The sequence below is a fragment of the Pagrus major genome, chromosome 16 (genome assembly GCF_040436345.1).
Source record: "Pagrus major chromosome 16, Pma_NU_1.0".
NCBI lineage: Eukaryota > Metazoa > Chordata > Actinopteri > Spariformes > Sparidae > Pagrus > Pagrus major.
The window spans coordinates 15,853,597-15,873,506 of record NC_133230.1 but is presented as its reverse complement, the minus strand read 5'-3'; the positions used below and the strand labels follow the sequence as shown (position 1 = coordinate 15,873,506).

General features: G+C 41.9%; 1 protein-coding gene across 1 annotated transcript; it reads right to left on the bottom strand.

The window, feature by feature from the left end:
* Nucleotides 1-15,391, bottom strand: chrna11 (cholinergic receptor, nicotinic, alpha 11). The gene is made up of 10 exons (XM_073484066.1): nucleotides 15,340-15,391; nucleotides 13,307-13,446; nucleotides 12,875-12,919; nucleotides 11,610-11,719; nucleotides 11,433-11,512; nucleotides 9,132-9,299; nucleotides 8,859-9,053; nucleotides 5,758-5,844; nucleotides 3,597-3,706; nucleotides 1-735 (listed from the first exon to the last, which is right to left on the bottom strand). Exons 1-10 carry the CDS (start codon nucleotides 15,389-15,391, stop codon nucleotides 1-3), a joined length of 1,722 nt encoding a protein of 573 aa, XP_073340167.1.
* Between the last annotated feature and the right edge of the window lie 4,519 nt (nucleotides 15,392-19,910).

Here is a 19,910-nt window from a genome sequence, read left to right as displayed (position 1 = left end):
TCAAACGAAGTCCTTTGAAATAGCCTCCACAAAGTTGGGGGCAGACATGAGGATGGAGATGGTGCATATGATATTGAAAACGCTGAACGCCACCAGACACAGGCGGTCGATTACAGCACCTGCAAATTTCCACTGGTCGCTCACGCTCTCGGCCTCGTCCTGCTCCCGGAAACGGTCTGCCATGTACCGCACCTCCTCCAGGATAGCCTGTAGCTGTGGGTCTCCTATCCCTGCAGTCGAGCACCCTCCGAGCCCTCCAGGTCCAACTCCAAAGCCCCCACCACTGGAGACAGTGCTGGGGCAGCCTGTATCCATATTGGGGGTCGGAGGTGGAGGGGAGCTGCAGAACTGAGATGGCAGGTGCGGAGGCGGGCTTCCTGCTACTCTCGGAGGCCCTGTGGAGATGTTATTCCTCTGGACAACCTCTGAGAGCATCGAAGGGTCCTCTATGCTCTGGAAGCCCATGTAAAGAAGGTTCCCATTGTTGTTGGCACTGGACTGGGTGTGGAGGTGAGGGTGCCCCGCATGGAGGGGCCCTGTTTGGAGAGGAGCCAAGTTCTGTGGGTGCAGCGGATGGAGGGTGGGGTCCGGAGGGTTCGGGATGCTGCCGCTCTGGGAACCCGAGGAGCAGCGCCGCAAGTGGGGGGCACACGGGGGCCGCTCTGGGTCGTCATTCTCTCCTGGCCGCTTCATACGCAGGAACCAGGCGACCCACTGCAGCAGGACGAGCTGCACCTGTAGAGAGAAACAGAGTTCGGTTCAATTCGTTTCAATAGCACAGTAACAGGGAAAGCTACCAGCTAATACTACCAAACAGGCCAAGCTAAGAAGAACTCTAGAAGAAAAGACAGAGGCAGAGAGAGTTGTGCAAGTGGGTGACGTAGAGATGTAGGAGGGGATTAATACCAGCAAAACAAACAGAAGGTTAACTGAAACGGTGATGCTTACAGCAGCTTTAATGCTGCGCCAAGATCATTTCTAATTACAAAAAGTGCAACAAAATCTGTATTCTGATCAAGCTGTTGTGGCTTCATGGATTGAGCAAAGGACTCTCACCTTGGAGACCACGATTCGTATCCTGATTGGAACAAATTGTTATACTGTTGACTTACTATTTTCACACTGACTTAGATTATTCATTTCTGTTATTTTGAGTTTTCTGTTTGGTTTAGGCAACAAAAATACTTAGGTTTAGGAAAACATGGTTTGGCTTTCCCAACATTTAACTTGTTCAAAAGCTTTGACATTACAAAAAAAAGCTATGACATTACAAAAATGTGATTGGTCAGTGATGCTCCTGGAGCCACATTATGATGTTCCAGAAGCAATACCAACCCGGCGACATCAGATAAAAAAAATTGATAATGAAATAGATGAATCAACCAAAATAACACATATATACACAGTACATTATCTCATAAGCTATAAAAAAAACTGAAAAAGGAGATAGACGTGCTGACAGGAATATGAAACAAGTTTTTTTTTCTTATTGCCCTTGTCATGGCTTTATTAGACATGACAGGTGAAGCGTGACAGGAAACGGGGTTGAGAGAGAGAGAGGGGAAGTCATGCAGCAAAGAGCCACAGGTCGGAGTTGAACTCTGGGTCGCTGCAGTAAGGACACGGCCTCTGTACATGAGGCACGCGCTTTACCAATTGAGCTCCTGGGGCGCCCCAGTACAAGTATATTTTATAAATTAATTTACTGTTTTTCTCTTTTCTCTTTTGACAGGAAGTGACATATTTAGCAGCCAACACTGCAAATTCTTTATTTTCCCTCAGAATGAGGCGCAATTTCCTCCTGTCTGTCAGACTTCGGATTTTTTTTTTTTTTTAAATCATAGTTTGTAAAGAAGTCCTCCCTAATATTTTTTGTAATTTTTACATTCTGTAAGAAAATGTGATCATCACAGTGACAGCCATGAAAACTCAGGTCTGCTTGTGTCTGCCCTTCTCTGTTTCCTGCCTGTAGTAAAGTATAAGAAACTGATAGAAGTGAGAACAAAGCGAAAGAGCACAAAAGCATATATGCAGAGAAAAGGAAATATATATATTGAAAGCTGTGGGCACTGAAAACCATCCACACATCCTGACCATCATATAACTTTGGTGAAAAGCTGGGTGAATGGCCTCATTTGATGGGGACTGACGTTGATGCTGCTTTCAGCCTTGAATCCTGCTTCAGAAGCAGCTTGTATAGGTAGAAGTATGAGATCTTCACCAGGGAGGCCCACTTAGAGTGCCTGAGGCAACAAAGGGTTTTTAGCTTGAACTGTCTTTCCAGCAGAGAGGATACTTACAAAGACGGCATTAAATCTGAAACTGTGGAATCACTGAGATCGACTATCATATTACTGTTTTGTGACTATAACAAGCTTGTAAAAATGTTCTCAGTAAACTGCAGCATTGAGATAGAAAGATGATTATCTACTTTCAAGTAAATTTAAACCTTGTTCTCTTCTACTCTATTTTCCTCTCTGCTCTCTTCTCCACTTCCATGAAAACAAAACTCCCTCGGACAAAGTCCACACGTCCCCTGAAAGGGCATATTGGCCCAACAGCATCCAGATGGGCGTCTGGCATCTAATGAGAAGCTAATGTCCAGATGACTGCTCAATTAGCCCCCACCGATAGTGTTTACTGGCCAGGTAACGGTCCCTGTTGCCGCTGCTGTTGATGTTGTTTTTGTCCGGGCTGCAATTATGAACCGCGCTGGTTCGATGCGCTCATCTGAACCACATCAATTAGCTTGTTAATTGGCCATCGGACTGTCTGAGCAGGCCATTCATCAAGAGAACGTCCTTGCAATGTATTGATAAATACAGCATCTGCACTCCCATTCGATCGAGCTCATTGTACATGTATTGATAAATGGAGACCTGTCAATTTTTTTTCAGCAGTCAAAACATAAATCAAATGCCAAAATCCTGGGTCTGTCTCTTTATCTGGATACACATCGAAAGTTAATGGGGTCTATTCTGGGCCGTGATCCATCCTCCATCCAAGATTTTGGAAATCCGTTCAGTAGTTTTTGTGTAATACTGCTGACAAACCAACCAACCAACAAAAGGGTGCAGGTGCAAACATAACCTCCTTGGCTGACAAAACAAGAAAATGTTCCAGTTTCAGTCATTCCGCTAACCAATTGAACATTTTTGATATATATTCACATTATAACAAAACTTTTGGAAGAAGGCCTGATGCATTTTTTAGCATCGAACAGAAGGCAAGAAAAATAAGACGAGGGAATAAGAAGAGAGAATGAGTCAAATCGATTCCGCCCACATATCCGGATCGCTTTGAAAAGCACTCCTGTTGAAGTCTGTGGCGAGGCATTTGATGAACACGCTCAGGCAGACTGACACTGCCGGATGAGTCACAGTCGAGGAAGTCAGAGAATAAAAAGAGAAAGCAGACGAGCACAGGTAGGTAGCACTGACGGATGGGTGAAATGTTAGTGAAAATGGCAGAGAAGAGGAGTGATACTAATGCTGAAACAGAGATTAATAAAAGCAATAAATCAACCATCTACAGGATGATGTACGTAACTGATTATGCTCTTGAGTTTGTGATGAAGAGTTCGAGCTCGGACTCACCCATTTCGGCATGTTTCCTCCGTTTGGATCGTGGTGATGATACTGCAGAACGACCACTGTGGCGATGACTGACATCCCAACGATGATCATTATACTTGCAAAGTACTGACCTGGCCAGAGTAGAAGTTGAAACAGTGTTACGTCATTTTACACACGCTGTGATTTACAGACACCACTTCTGACTATTTTCACTTTCATGTTATTCACCAGCGTCCTCTGAATACGGAGGCAAAAAGACATAATTTCAGTGGTTGTTTCACAAAAGTGTGAGGAAAAAATACCGAAGCATAACATGAATTTGTGATGATTATTTTCTCTCAGTTTTGTCCTCGCTTTGTTCAACATGAACACATCCACTGCTACAGACTAACTGCCTTCTTGTACACGACAGTGTTACTAAAAGAATAATGCTGAAGGCAGCACACTGGTGATTATGACTCTACTTTTTTTTTTAGTTTTTAACGATGAGGATTTGTGTCTTTAGGCAAAGATGTCCATGCATCTGTCCCTGGCTGCAATCTTAGCTCGCTAAACATAATTTCCGGCAGTGTGCCTGCAATCAATTAAGCCAATTAAGTTTTAACACGAGCAGATGGTTAAATAAATTCTGTTGTTCTATTTTTTTAATTTGCAATTCAGTAGCTCTACTACTGTCTAGTAATGTGTAATTTTTCTTTATTTTGTGTATTTTTTAACCCATCCAGATCTCTCTTGGATCGAGTGAGGGGCGTCTCACCAAACTCTGATCAAACTGGCTAAACTAGGCAGTGCAGATAAACTATAAACCAAGAGTCTGTCACTACACTTCCTATTTCAAGGCCAAAATATTTTCAGAACAGGCTGTAAAAAACAGGCTCTTACCATTTGAGCAAAAGGGAATACCATAGCTCCTTTTCTTTGTTTTCTCTGGCCATGTAACTCCAATTTCAAAAATACTTGTGTATTTCTACTGCATCGACAGACCAGTCTTACGCAAGGGCTATTTTTCCAGAGGTGAAATACTTCTTCAAGTAAAAGATGTGAGAGCTTTTTCCATCACTGTCAGTCAGTCAGACAGTCAGGCCACCACTTCAGACTGAAATATCTCAACAACTACTGGATGCAATGCCATGAAATTATCCATGGTGCTCAGAAGATGAATCATAATGACTTTGATGATCCTGACATTTTCTATCGTGGCACCATGAGTTTGACATTTGTGTTTTTTCGAGTCTCAACAAGTTTTGCCATGAAATTTGGTTCAGACATTTCAGTAGAGTTATAATAACTTTGAAACTTTTCATCTAGAACCATCATCAGGTCAGAGTTGATCCAGCACTTTGGTTTATGTGAAAATATCTGCAAAACTAATGACAGTCCCATCAGAGCTCAGCTGTACTTTATGTTTAGTGCTATTGGCATGCTAACAAACCAAACTAGGATGACAAACATGCCAAATATTATACCATATTAGCATGTTGACGTTAGCATTTAGCTCAATGCAACGCTTTGCCTCAGTACAACCTCACAGAGCCGCCGAACCAATCACCAGAATAAATATTGGCAATGTACATTTCTGCAAACCGCAGATGTGTTGAAACTTTGTTGAAAGGTTGTGCTTATGGTTTGACTTAGGCAACCGCTCGACTGGAGATGTCCCGATGTCTCCTTTAAAAATATCATGGTGTCACTCTTACAAATGTTGAAACGCAGTCTCGTACCGTGTTCACTGGCTTGGAAGCCTTCTCGCCTGTAACTACACCACCATCCCCTCCGCCTCCCGTTCATGACAGTCATTTAATAAACATGTGATATGAATGTGATATAGCACGTTTTGACGATATGACAACAGATCAGTGGTTTGCAGAAAAGTTAGCTGCCAAAAATGTTATCCTGGCGACTGGGCTGGAGTGGCTAGCATGGCTGTGGCCTCCTAGTCTTGGTGATAAATAAATAAACCTGACTTGACTTTGACTGTTAACAACCAGAGCTCAACCTGAGGCTACTTCCTTCTGCACACCGCAAGGAATTACTGCTGAAAAAATGAACACGAGAGACCAAATATTGATTGTCACTGTCAGACAGAAAGTTGATGCAGCATCTCGGATAAGTTAAACATATTCATCCTGTCAGTCACAAAATCTTTGTGAAAACACACACACCAACACTGTCACTCACATACCTATAAGAGGGACGGAGTCAGATGTAGCTGGCATGATTTCTGCGACCAGCAACATGAAAACAGTCAGAGACAGCAAGACGGTGATACCTGTGGATAGATAGATAGATAGATAGATAGATAGATAGATAGATAGATAGATAGATAGATAGATAGATAGATAGATAGATAGATAGATAGATAGATATAAGGACTTCATGCTGGAACTACATTTTGTTAAGTAATCAACATCGTGGTCTTTGGCGGTGCCTCTTGAGACTCTCCATAAGTGTGTTTGGTATTTTGATAAATGGCCACACTCAGGATGAGACCAGGTTCGATTTATGTAAATGACCGGCTAATGCTCAAACAGTGAATTACGTTTTGACATTCTCTACTTCTACAGCAAAAAAAAGCACTTCCGCACAGCAAACAGCCATTTTTTAAGTTGTCCAAACCTCGCCCTCGTGCACGTGAACACACACCCCATACACTTCTGCACTGAAACCCATCTCCATCTTCATTTATCCACCTCCACACTACTCACTTCTCAAGCAGATAGAATTTAGGGAGTGCTTTGCTGGCATATCTGTCCCCATTCGGCGGCATTCAATTAAACTCCTCGGCCGAGAGATAAAATATGAACGCCCTTTCAGGATATTAAGAAAATTAAAAATGCTTCTTTTATGTTTCTTTTCTTCTTAAAAAATGACACTTTTTTTAAAAAGCATAGCCCTCTGACCCTAGGGGCCTGGCCACTTGGTCCCCGTGTCTCCTCCATCAAGACAAATGACAGAGTATTTTCCTGGAAGGCAGTGTATAAGCTCTCTCCCCAAATCAATTCACTAGCCTTAATTACATCAATAGGTTAATTGGCCGTGTGTGTAAGGCTTGGCATTTTTTTCTGCAGAGAAATGCTGCGTAATGCACCCTGTATTGAGGTTAAGGATATGCTTTGACAATGCTGTCGCAGCTTGCCTCTGAGATTCCTCCCACTCAGACATGAGCCACAAAAACAGAAGCATTTATCTTAATATTTCAGTGTATTGAATTGAATTGGGGATTGAATATCGATTAAACTGCTGCTTACTTTCACAATTGATTGATTAATCATTTAGTCTAATGCTAATGCTAATCGCATTTCCCAAAAATTACATCTTCATATTGCTTCTTCTGTCCAGCAAACTGTCCAAAACCTAAAGACTCTTCATTTACTATCAATAATGACCAAAATAAAGCAAAAAATCCTGATATTCAACAAGCTGGAACCAGCAAATGTTTGACATTTTTGCCTGAAAACTTACTGATAATTAAACAATTATCAAAATACTTGGCAATTCATTGTATGTAAATCAACTAAGATGACTGTATGTAACTAGAACAACTATAATGGCACATGACACATTTGGAAAGATTGAAGCAGATAATTTGCTTAAGAAATGTCTCAAACAAATAATCGATTAACCAAAAAGTTGCCAATTATTTATGACAAGCATCTATTTGATTAATCGACCTTTCCTTTCAGCTCTAGTGAGAGAGGTCAGATTCAGAGTCTTTATCGTCCTGAGGAGGAGAACATCATCCATCTTGTGCTCTAAACAGGTTGAAGCATTTATTAAAATGTATCTGCAGCACAGCTTGCTCTCTTTCAGCCTATTACAATGTGATTTCTCCCACCTTTCCCTCCTCATCAGTCCTCCCTCTCTCTTTTGTGCTGTCCTCTCTCATCCTTTTCGAATTCTTCTCCTGTCTCTGTTCCCCTTTCGCTTCCCTTCCCACACCCATCCATCTCTGTTCCTCCTCCTCGCATTTCTCATCTTTCTATTTCATCCTGTAATCCCTCTCCTCTCCCAGCTCCACACCCTCTCCCTGTGCCTCTTTCATCCCGCTCCATACTCCTCAGCGGCACTCCTTCGTTTTCATTTTTTATTTTTTGCCTTTATTCTATGAAGGTTTGTTGTGAACGCTCAGGGGGTTGGATGTTGAGGGAAGGGACCGTTGTTGCCTTTTGAGTGTAGATTTTCCAGCTGGTCCTTGATGTAAATCTATCAAAATGAAAATGCATCGCTCCATTTTTCTCCAGTACACTATGTTTAATTCACCTTTCCAAATTTATAAGGGTGGTGTGTGAGGTATTTTTCTTCATAGAGTCCATTTGTCAGTCATGTGATTTACACAGTCAATCACCCTAGTTATTGAGCATGCAAAGCAATATTGTTTTTTTTATCGTTTGTTTAGCTAAAACACTTACTCATACTAATACTTATATTGATTTTGCAAAACTGATTTCTGAAAAGTTTAAAACCTGCATCCACGTCCAGGTTTTGGCTGGACAGCCGTAAAGCAAGTCAAACACAAAAGTCTAACCCTGACTTACTGAGTGAGTGATGGATAAAACTATTGGTCAGTCGTGTTTTGGAGTTTCCCTATTAGCCTTAATGGCCTAACGGCTCAAAGAATGTGGCGTGGATGCAGCTCCCAAATTCCCCAGATCCCAGTCTGATTGAGCATTCAACGTGCCGGAACAAGTCGAATCAATGAAGTCCCACCCAACCCACAGGACCTAGGATCTACTACCTAATGTCCTAGTGTCCTACTGCCAGACACCAGAGGACAACCCCAGCAGTTTTGTGTCCATGTCTTGACAGATCAGAGCTGTTTTGGCATCAAAAGGGGAACCTGCACAATATTAAGCAGGTGGTTTTAACGTGGTTAATTGGTGATCGATGTGGAATCTGTAAAAAAAATTATAGCTGTAACTGTAACATTTGATATATACAGTAGTTAAACACGGCGGTCTGACCTATCTAATCTTTCTGCTGTGCTTATTTTACGTACTGTGTTGCTTTGCAAGTGTCTTTACTATCTTTATCTGTGTTATTGTACACAAAAATTGTGATTTGTTCTGTAGAAGGTAACCAGAGACAACCTCAGACACCACTGGTGTTTTCATTTTGAATTTATATCTCACAGTGGTCTGCACCCTGCTGAGCCTTCCCAAAACTAAAAACTAAGACATAAAACTAACAAGCCGTCTTCCCTCATTTCTTATATTTTCTTTTTCCCCGCTGTAGCTGCTTTTGTCCATCTATTTCCTCCATCGTTGCTCTTTTTGATCTACTCACCCAGTGAGATCTTCTCCCCGGAGTCAGCTGGTAACACAAAGATGAGCAAGGTCATGGAGGATAGCAACACACAGGGGATGAGCAGGTTCAGGGCGTAGTAGAGTGTCCGCCGGCGTATTGTCACAACAAACGTCACGTCTGGGTAAGGCTCCTTACAACAATCATAGAAGGCCTCATTTCTGGTGCCGGGAACTCCTGGAAGAACAGGACAGAGAAACATTGACTTTATTGTTCTGTGTCTGGATGTTCTTGATGAAGTTTCACTTTACTCACCGATTAGGTCCCACTCTCCGTTGGCCATGTAGCCTGAGATGTCAGCCTCATTCATTTGGAGATCGAGCAGCCAGCCATCGTACGTCCAAGAGCCGAACTTCAACTCACACCTCTGGATGTCAAAAGGGAACCAGCGAACGTCCACGTTGCATGTGCTCATAAAGATTCCTGAGAGAAGAGACAACACGGGGGCAGAGAGTTAAAGCTGCACAATCAATTGACTAAATGACAGCACTGAGCCCTGCCTGTGCAGAGGTGACAAGGGAAGGATGTATCAGAGGACCACTTGTGCTGTACAGAAAGCCTGTCCTGAATAGAAAGGTACTTGTCAGAATGAATCATTCATTCATTTCATATCCAGCCAGCTCTATAGACTGAGCTCTTACCTCAACCACCTCACATTTCCTATACAGAAAAGCTGAGAGTGCACACTGCAATAGGCTTTTTATGAACAGAAAGTATGCTGTTTTAAAATTGAGTTTGGGGGAAGGAAAAGTGAAGCAAAGACTAGATGAGAAACAACTTTCCATCAAAGAAACTGGCAGCTGGATTGTCACTCACAAGTTTAAAATATTCTACAGCCTCAGCAATAGAAGGAAACATCACCAGTGACACTGAAAAATGAGATTATGCACAGTGACCTAATCAGATTACCTCTTTTATTATGCAAAATAAACACCCTCACATCCGTATGCATGGGCACAGGCAAGCTGGAAATCAGAACGACACACTTTCACGCTGGTATCTACCCATCCAAAAAAAACAAAGAATCACAACGTTCCTCGTAGTGGTCGCTGGCAAACTCCAGCCTTTAAAGTAATTACTGAAATAAACGAATTGAGCCTGTTGAGACGTTCCGACGCACACAGAACCAAAATGCCAATGAAGCCTTACAGCCCTCAAAGACATTCATTATGAGGCTGTCGACATGCAAATCAGCCTTCAGAGCAGAATGAGAGCAGAGTTAAGAGAAGGTTAGCAGGCTTATGGCTGGATTCAAACTGGAGGCTGATCACAAAAATGACACGGGATTAAGTAGTAGCTATAAACTGTCTTTTTACACACTCCCTGCTCTCTCAAATGAAGCTACTAACACCAAGGTCTTACAAGTGATCACCTTTGCTCCACCGGGAGAATGTCTTTATAATTACCCCCATTAAATTATGTAAAAGCAGTCAACTGAACTGTGCACCTTCATGAGCAGTATATTTTTGTAACCCGCCTCTCACAGATCTCCTGTAACCTTGAAGCAACCCTCACAAACACGACACCTGGATTTTTCTGCAGCTCACAGCCACGTCTCTCTCCTGTTCGCAGCACAACTCCCAAAATAAAACTCCATCATCTTTCTGAAAATCGCTTTCCTGGAAGACATTACCAGGCCCAGAGACAAGATTCCCTGCTTGCAAATGTCACCTAATCATTGAGACATGAGCTTAAAACCTGTTCCACCTTATCTCCCATTTTACCATTAAAACCCCAACACCTTTATCTCTGTAGCTACAAGAGGTATTCTTCAAATTATGGTGTGCAGCAGACACCTGGGATCCTCCGCCTTTGAATTATTTACCGTATCAAGCTCCTACGCCGTGCCTGCCACCCGCAGACCTGTTGCCTTTTATTTACCGGCAATAACAGCCCCGAAAAGACCTTTGAAATTGCAACCAGGTTACTGTGAGGGAAAAACTGCTCCTTCATTTCCTTTATCTCCATTTCCTGCTCTCTTCCTTATCATTTTTTTGTGGTAAAACCTCTCCTCCTCCTCCTCAGTGCTATCTTTTTATTCTTTTCCCTAATTGGCTCGGATCCAAATCGCATCATTAGGGAGCTGTATTTACATTCAGCAGCAGCCTATTAATAAACATTGCCACTGAACAGAATTGGTTGGCTTTCTGAGCTTCACTTTGACTTTTACTTCAGAGGGCCATTTCAACCCAGCCCCCCCGGTAACACCAGGGATTCAGTCTCAGCCCCGCTGTAATCTGCTGTATAAAGAAACAGCAGAGGAAATACAAAGTAAAGACCTGTGGAGACCCAGGGGAAGCGTTACTTTCACAGGCTTGCACGGGTCTTGCGTCTGAGTTTAGACAGGAAGCCAGTGTCGCCTATTTATAGGTGTTACTCACAGTGCTGGGAACGTGTAACCAGCGAGTAACCAGGGATGCTGTTTCAGACTTAATAAAATATTAATGTCAAGTGTACAAACAGGGGAGACATGCAGAGAGTGCAGAATGAGATGCTGCCACTGCACCGCAGGGAGATGAGGATATGATAGGAAAGAAAGAAAGGGACGAGGCTCACCTGGAGGCAGGTACTCGGCGTAGCCACTGGAGTTCACCAGAACATTGGTCTTAAAGGTGGAGTCAAAGTCGTCATCTGCACTGAGGAAGGACAGATGGAGAAGTGACACGACTTGTTGAAATATGATGTGTGCGTGTGAGTTGTGTGTGTGTGTGAAGATGTTTATGCGTGTTTTACCTGTTGTAGAGCAGGATGTCTGGCGTCCACACCTGGTCTGTGGTGAAGCGGAGGTTTTTCACTCCGGGGTGTTCGCTCTGGTTCCACTGGAGATAATGGTCGAACCAACTCTTTAACACACACACAGAAACAGTCTGTATCTAAGTGGACTACAGGAAAACAGTTCAGAATTCATAAATCACCTAATACTGCTCTGTATATTGTATAATTCTGTACATAGTGTTCTTTGGACTCTATTTTCGTTTTTCTTTTATCTTTCCTGATAGTTTATTACCTCTGCCGTGTCCATTTGTTGGCCGGTTTGTCAGCAGGATTACACAGAAACTACTGAGAGGATTTCCACCAAACTTAGATGGAGGATGTGTCTCGGCACAGAATAGACCCCGTTAACTTTCCAGATAAAGGTGCGGATTACAGGAATGTTTTCTTCTCTTCCTCTTACTTTCTTTACTTTCAATTAACATTGAGTTTTTTATTTACATTGTCATTCATTTCTCAGGAAGCAATGCATGGATCTGGATCTAGCAGATTTACATGTTTTATTTGATATTGGATTAGGCTTGACTGAATTAAAGGGGACTGTTGGGCCTTGGCGGAGGTATTCACTCTATTCAGTGCCATTCTAGTGAATAATTATGATTAATTGTTACCAGCCAATATTGGCGTATCTACGCATACGTTGTCAGATATGTGCCGGGATCAAAGCTTATTTTTATATAATGCAAAAAAAGATGCTTGGGGGTAATTTATAATTAGTAAATCGTGAGTGAAGTTACTGTTTGAGTGCACTGATGTCATTTTGGACAATTAAGTTCATTGTTAAACTGTTAAATATCCTGCCTCTATTACATACGTATCGTAGTCACACTTGTTTGATAACCACGTTTGAGGAATCATTGCCAAAACTGTGTGTTTATATTGGCCAATATATATCAATATCATCATTTTTTTACCTTTCAACATCGGTATCGGCATTGGCCCCAAAAATCCAGTATCAGTCTGGCTCTAAACTATGCAAATAAACACTTTGACTTGATACTAAAAGCCAAATATCACTTTTGTGTATTTTTTTACTGTCAAAAAGGTGAGCTACAAAACAGCTTCACTTCTGTCTGAATTTACAAGCTGTTAACATTCACAGCATGTAGGTGACGACCTTCATTTACATGTCAAAGACTGTGTGAACTAGATCAAATAAAAATCACTTTAACTCATAACAGCAGCAAATTCATTATCACCCCAGGCAGTCTCTCAGGACTCCTTACCATCCGCAGCCAGATGTTAGTGGTGAGCACCTGGTTCTTCTCATCCTGAAAAACATTTCAAATATTTTTTAGCACGTCTCTTCTCTTAGAAATCATTTGCATCCTTACTAAAGATTAATTTTAATTATGTGTGCCTCTAAATAAACACACGTTTGCTTTATAAAACACCTGCTGTTATTACTATTATTATTATTATTATTATTATTATTATTATTATTATTATTACTATTAATGCTCACTTGGCACCAAATTATAATTTTAATTTTCTTTGTATGTCTAATTTCCATTTTAATTAACAACTAGAGGCTGCAAAAGCATCAGCACACTGATTAACAACATCTTCATATATATTAATATTAGAAATATATTTTGTAACACTCCACTGGAGATAGTGGTTGAATGTGAATGTGGTTAAGTGGGGCAGACACCTACCACGTCCATGATCTGTATCAAACTGAGGGAGAAGACGACGGTGAGAGGGTGGGAGTCATTGCCCACCGGCCGCTCCATCCGGTTGTAGTCCTTCAGAAGGTTCTTTAACAGGTTCCTCTGGTGAGGACCCTGTAAGGACACTGGAGAGGTGGAAAGACATGAGAGGATTTAGATAAAACCTCTGGATGTTAAAATCTGTGTCACCTGTAGAGCCCCTCATGACAGATTAGTATCCGAGAGGTGAATAAAAATGACACCAATCTTCAAGGAAAACTTGAGGATTGGTGTCTCACTAGCAGTTCAGATGAGACTTTGGGTTAAGAGTTGAGTTCAAAATAGCAAAGGAAAAGAAATCATAGGATCAGCTGATCATATCAGAAGATTTAGCCCTCAGGAACTGAACTTCCTTATCTATAAATACATCCAGAAGAACAAGACTAAAATGAAAAGAGATAGAGGAAGATTTAACGATGATGAAACTGTCAGAAATAACTGATCTTTAATCGCCGTTGCGCGTATCTTGACTTATGGTTTATGCTTTGCAAAGAAATATGGAGAGGTCCCCAAATTCTGATTAAAATAGTTAACATTAATATTGGAAAATACAGAAGGAAATCAAACGGGAGAACAAATCAGAGGGAGGGAGCAGAACAGTCAGTAAACAAATTGTAATCCAATTAGAAAAAGACGGGAAACCTTATGAAGGCATAATTGACGCTAATGAATGTATAATTAGGTTAGTTTGTCATGCTCAGAGTAATACACATAACATTTTGAGTAGAGACGTCTGTGGATTTAACGAACAAATTGAATGGACTTAGAGGAAGTGTTAGCACAAATGTAAAATGTAAAGGATGCTGTGTTACTGTAGCTCCTTCTGTGTTTCATGTCCCATCAGTGGGTCCATCATACACGGCCAAGCTTTATCCAAACTCATAGATTTTATTTAATATTGCAGTTAATATCCCGAGGGCTCTATATCTATTATTTATACCTTATACCACCAAGTGCAAAGAATTGAATTTTAAATACTCCTCAGAACATCTAGGATTTCTCCCGTTGGTGCAATCGTGTAGCAACCAAAAAATGTGGTCTTGGATTTTAAAAATACCACTCAATTTAGTGTTACATAACCTCAATTAAGTGCTAGAAAAGCAGACACATAACATACAGTATGTGAGACATTGTGGGACAGTATGGAGAGACTGCATCTGACTTTGAAGCTTGCTCTATTTATGGTGTGTTCAAGTGATGGAAAAGCTCTGCATGTTTCCCTTTAATCTAGTATTCTTAAAACTCTGCAGAAACACAGTCTGAAACTTTTGCCTTATCTGTTCTCTTGTCTTTTCTTAATCCTCTTCTCAAAGGCACAAACAAACAGAAAAGCTGCTGGTGCTTCTTCTGCCTGTAGGGCTAAGTTCACCCGCTTCCCTCCCAGCCCTGTCATCCACTGTCAGCCTTTATATTCGGCTATGACTTCTGCTGCTCCGAGCCCCATCAGCTCGGCTGCAGTGACACATCCACAACAGGGCGGCTGGATGGAAAGAGCCGATCTATATGTGCAGTTCAATTGATCTGTGACCTGTTTTCTGTGGGAGTAAAGACATGCACACGGATTTGAAGATAAAAATTCAAGAAAAGCGAAGACATTAGATGACTACTCTGATTCTTCTAAACACTGTGTCTGTCATCTGGATGTCAATCTGCCTGTTAAAGCTTCTCATGTAGAGGCATCAGCCCCGTCAGGTCAACTCAGCATGTGTCTACAGAAAAATAAGAACACAGTGGTGGAAAAATCCCAGAGACGTAAACAGGCAAGCAAACAGGTGAGTCAGATTCTCACTTTCCCTCTCCTGAAGTCTTTTTCTTTCTACTTTAAATTCTTATTCCAATGAACACTTTACAGATCTAGCATAAACGCCGCCGACTCCAATTCCTATAAAATCACACACTTTGACACTAAAGTGCCGCTGCTGCAATCTGATTCCTGAAAACAGAATGAAAGACAGAGAGAGAGAGGCAGTCAGGCTCACCGTGGATCAAAGCACAGAATCCAGACAGAAGCAGAGCCACCGAGTGCCACATCCTGGTGGTGAGGAGCAGGAGAAAAGAGGAGGCAGAAGAGGAGAAGCTCCGGGTGTCCAAGAAGGAGGAGGAGGAGGAGGAGTGAGGAGGAGGAGGGGAGGGAGGAGAGGGAGGACAGACTCAGGAAGCTGCTGGAAATCCCTCGGTCTGCATCCAGTCGGCATCAGAGGGAAGGAGTGTGAGCGTGTGCTGGAAGAGAGGGGAGCAGAGAGAGGAAGAGGAGGAAGAAGAGAGGAGGAGGAGGAGGAGATGGTGGCTGTGAGCGCTCCCTCTCTCTCTCTTCCTCTCTGGGAGGTGGGACTAAAATGGAGAAAGCACGAGAGAGAGAAATGTCAGAGATGGGGGGTGAAAGGGCTGAAGATAGAGCAGGAGGTGGAGGAAAGAGAGGTTTTAATTGGTTCAGCGCCATGAGTTGACCTTCTTAAAGACAATAGAAACAGGTGATGCACAAGGTTTTAAATGATCTGAACACTAATGGGGAACAGATTTAAAAGAGGTTGGAAAAAAGTGTATGAGAAGTGTTTTAGATATGCTTAATTTGTGCACAATAATAGGTACTAAGATGAACACAAAAACTGAGTACATGTAAAACGATTCTTTTTTTGCTCTTTTAGCCTCTGAGTTCTGCAAAAAAACTGGTAAATTACTGAAAAAATACTGGGGAAAAAAATCACTTCTCTGCATCTTCCTTCCTTTTTTCTATGTGAAAAAAACACTTCATCCTCTGTCTTTCCATGCTTTTCATAACCCCCAGTGTGTGTGTTATGGCTGGTGTTAACAAGTGTTGCAAGATATGTGTCAAAAATACATGGCAGCTGCTGATTACACATACGATAATACACCACAGCGGTTATGGTCACGCACTGCTAGACTGGAGCTGTGTGTGTCTACATGTGTGTGTGTGTGTGTGTGTAAGCTACCCTCCAGTCAGCGGGGGGTGAGCTTTGAATCATGGGGGCAGATGGACTCCAGTTTAATTGAGAAAGTGCTGGGCTCTGCAGGAGGGCAACGGGAATGTGCATAGTTAAACTCTACTTCTCATTTGTCCTCACGAAATGCTGATGCAAGGGCAGAGGCAGCGAGAAACCGTAAGACTGAGAGAGAGAGAGAGAGAGAGAGGGAGGGAGAGGGAGGAGGAGGAGGGAGGAGGAAGAAAGAGTTGGACTGTATAATAGATTACCCTATTACTTCTACTGCCCTTCGGAATTACCCCTATCCTAGGCAGCCTGTCACACATCCAGAGCGCTCCCAAGCTACAGATTCATGCTCGGCTGCACACAGAGGAGGGAGAGTGGCCCTCGGAGGCAAAAAGAAGGATGGCTAAGTCACCGGTTGAACCAGACAAAACTGCACCAGGCGTGGGGCGAGGACACACAGAGTGCCTCAGCAATGTATCATCAGAGAAGAAGCATCCTGTTGCTGCTGCTGCTGCAATATTGCTGCTTAAATGTGTGCAAAATTGACTTGGAGTTCATCTAATAAAAAAAAAAAGCTCCTTGTGCTGTTATGCACCAAGCACCATTGTGACACAGTGCCAAAAACAAAATTCATTGCGCTTCATAAAAATACACATTGGAGGCGCTGAGGCGTGGGTGACATCTGGTGGTTCGTTTTTACAACTGCATGCTGGCTGAAGCTCAGCAACGCTGGCAGACGTTTTATTTTTTTTTCAGAGTGAGGTGACGGTGTTAATTAACGAGGAGCAAAATGGAGCTAAATGAAACGAGAAGATGATGAGAGCCAATGCTATAAAGAGAGGGCTAATTAGGAAACAATACAGGCAGATGAATAAAAACACTGAGCAGGTTGTGGAATAAAGCCACAAAGCTAACTGTGATAGTTAGAGAAGGAGAATGAGGATTATGAATATCATGTGGATAATAAACGTGGTGCTAATAGTGTCACAAATCACTCTCTGCGTGATCAAATTGTTGATCCTGATCGTGGGTGTAATTGCGCAGCAGCAGAGGTGGCCATGGCTCTGACCTGGCATGACTACAGCTCATCCCTCTCTTTGCTAAATGCTGAATGCCGCCCCTGACTATGCAGCCATCAGGGCTGCTGTGCTGTGTGTTTTTAATTACTCTGCTGATTGGATTAGGCCCTCTCCTACGCTGACACGTCCCCTCCACTTAATAGGGTGTTATCGACAAAAGTAGCACACGCATCCACTTGCTGTGACGTCTGATTTGTCAGAGTGGCCTTTTTTGTCTTGAATGGAGTTCAGGAGATGAAGTTATCTTCTAATAGACAGTTACATCCTGCCACAGGCAGCCCTGGAGCAGCTGGACAAAGGTAGTCTGCAATCCAATAAAATTTTATGGGGTGAAATCTTAAGCGAGTACTCCACCAATTTAGCTCTGCACTTAAATAATATTGTCAGACAATGGACAGAGTGACAGAACCAGATAGTCTATAGTCTTTTTTCAGTCTTCTTTCTTGTCAAAACCTGCCACATGAGTTACACACGATGCAACTCAACTTGGTCAGAGATTTGGGCGTGTCGTGCCTGTAGCTGCGGATGTAACCTCGAGCATACTTGCCAACATTGAGACCTCAAAAATAGAAAGGATGATTTCAAAACCATAGCTGAGGTCTGGAGGTCTTCCCCCAGAAAAAAACTGATTATCAGCGACTGTGTTTCCTGCTTTCTGGTGAGATACAGGAAATGAAAATAACAAAATAACTGCAACTGCATTTTTATGTTCAATACTTCTAATTTCTCAGGAAAAGATCATTCAGCCCTCTGGCATGAACTAATATTCACAAGTTTTAATTTATTCTTTCATTTTTTGCCTCGCCCCTTAGAGAGTTTGTGTACGCCACTGCCCTCTCATTGATGATTGACATCGGTGCAACCCCAGTGATCGACAGAGAAATCAATGAGGCAGATTTTTTTTTTTTAAAACTGTATGCCCCTTTCCTTTAAACCTTTCTGTTAGAAAAATACATTGTGGACATCCTGGAGTATCTGCTGGTTCCCTGTATTTGCTAACAGGTGGATTTTGTTACCTTTGAACAGAGTCAAACTAGCTGTTTTCTCCCTCTTTCAAGTCTTTATGCTAAGCTAAGATATCAATTGCCTGGTTATAGCTTCACATGAGGAATTACACTCAAAGCCAAGTTTATCAAGTTAACTGGATTGTGTTTATTCTCCACTATTAACAGGGTGTCTATGAGACCTACCTGAAGTATAGTTCTTGGATGGATGTGTTTCAAAGATGAACTAAAAATAAGTTTGAATTGCTTTTAAATGATGATGGGAAGTGAAGCGATGGAACTGATTTTAATGTTTTTTACCCATTTATGGATAAAGAAAACTACAATTAAATAAAATTGTGGAAAGTTTAGAAGAGTTTAATGCTGTAGTCTTAGTAGCTGTCGTCTGTGCCTCACTGTGTGTGCGTCCTTCAAGGAAGAAACTGTAGCTTCATATTTAAAAGTTATTTGTTTTTCTCAACATGACAGACTTTTTCCACAAAAAAAAAAATCCTGTATGCTAAACTATTAAAAAGATTTTTAATCTGTTATCCAAGTTGCGACAAAAAACATCACCAGTTGTATTTGTATATATTTCTATATTGATGTTATTTTCTGTTTTCTGTATTTCTAGTTTGTATTTTCATACAAATGACTGAAACTTGGATTTAATGCATGAGGGGCACAAATATGAAAGTGCTGCCAATTTCCTCACCAAGACTTGGCAAGATAGCAGCTATGCATATTTCATAAAATGTCCAACTATTCATTTAACATTTACTGTGAACTTTGTCCTGTAAAACACAAAAAAATTACTTACTGCTGATTGTGTCCTCGTGGGACCTCTTTATCTCTTGACCAGTGCATCCCTACAGATCAGACTGAAGCAATTAATATTGTGACCAGGAGATGAACTGGCACTCACTAAAGATTCAGGGCATGAGGCAGATTTGCCATTTACCAGCCACAGCAATTAGTGGACTCAAAATACCCTGGTTTAATTTCACTTTCTTAGCAGCCATAGTATGATTTGCAATGGAGGAGACTAATTGAAGACACGCTGGCTACCGGCCACAGAGGCAAGACAAATTGACATACTTAGCTGCCCGCTACAGCAGTCAGGATTTACAAGCACTTGGCTGGAGGCTTGAATTAATTTGAAGCCTTGCAGATGTTCATATATCCTTTCAGCATCTTGTTATTAAAAGGACAACCTCATTTAGGAGCATTCGTCGTCACCACAACTGAGTGAACTGAGTCTATTTCAGCAAAGTATCCAGTTCTCAGCAAGGATTTGAGATATCAATGAGATACCATCAATATTTACCAGATGCTATCCACAAGGGTTTGCTGTGGACAGTCACGCACTGAGGCACAGACGGTTGGGAGCTCCCTGCCTACAGAATATATCAAAACAGAAAAATCCAGACAGTAGCATCTGGCTAAGTCTCAGAGAAGAACTGAGTAGTTTTATAATTAATCTATTTTTACATCTGGAGGGACGTCTGAGGAAGTAACAATGTGTTCAGACCACCAACAT

What these genes read in the sequence shown, in the direction of transcription:
- chrna11 (XM_073484066.1), bottom strand. Translation starts at nt 15,391, where the DNA reads ATGTGGCACTCGGTGGCTCTGCTTCTGTCTGGATTCTGTGCTTTGATC. An exon ending in TGATACAGATCATGGACGTG is followed by an intron (nt 12,920 to 13,306) that starts GTAGGTGTCTGC and finishes AATGTTTTTCAG; the next exon opens with GATGAGAAGAACCAGGTGCT. An exon ending in GACATCCTGCTCTACAACAG is followed by an intron (nt 11,513 to 11,609) that starts GTAAAACACGCA and finishes GTCCTTCCTCAG; the next exon opens with TGCAGATGACGACTTTGACT.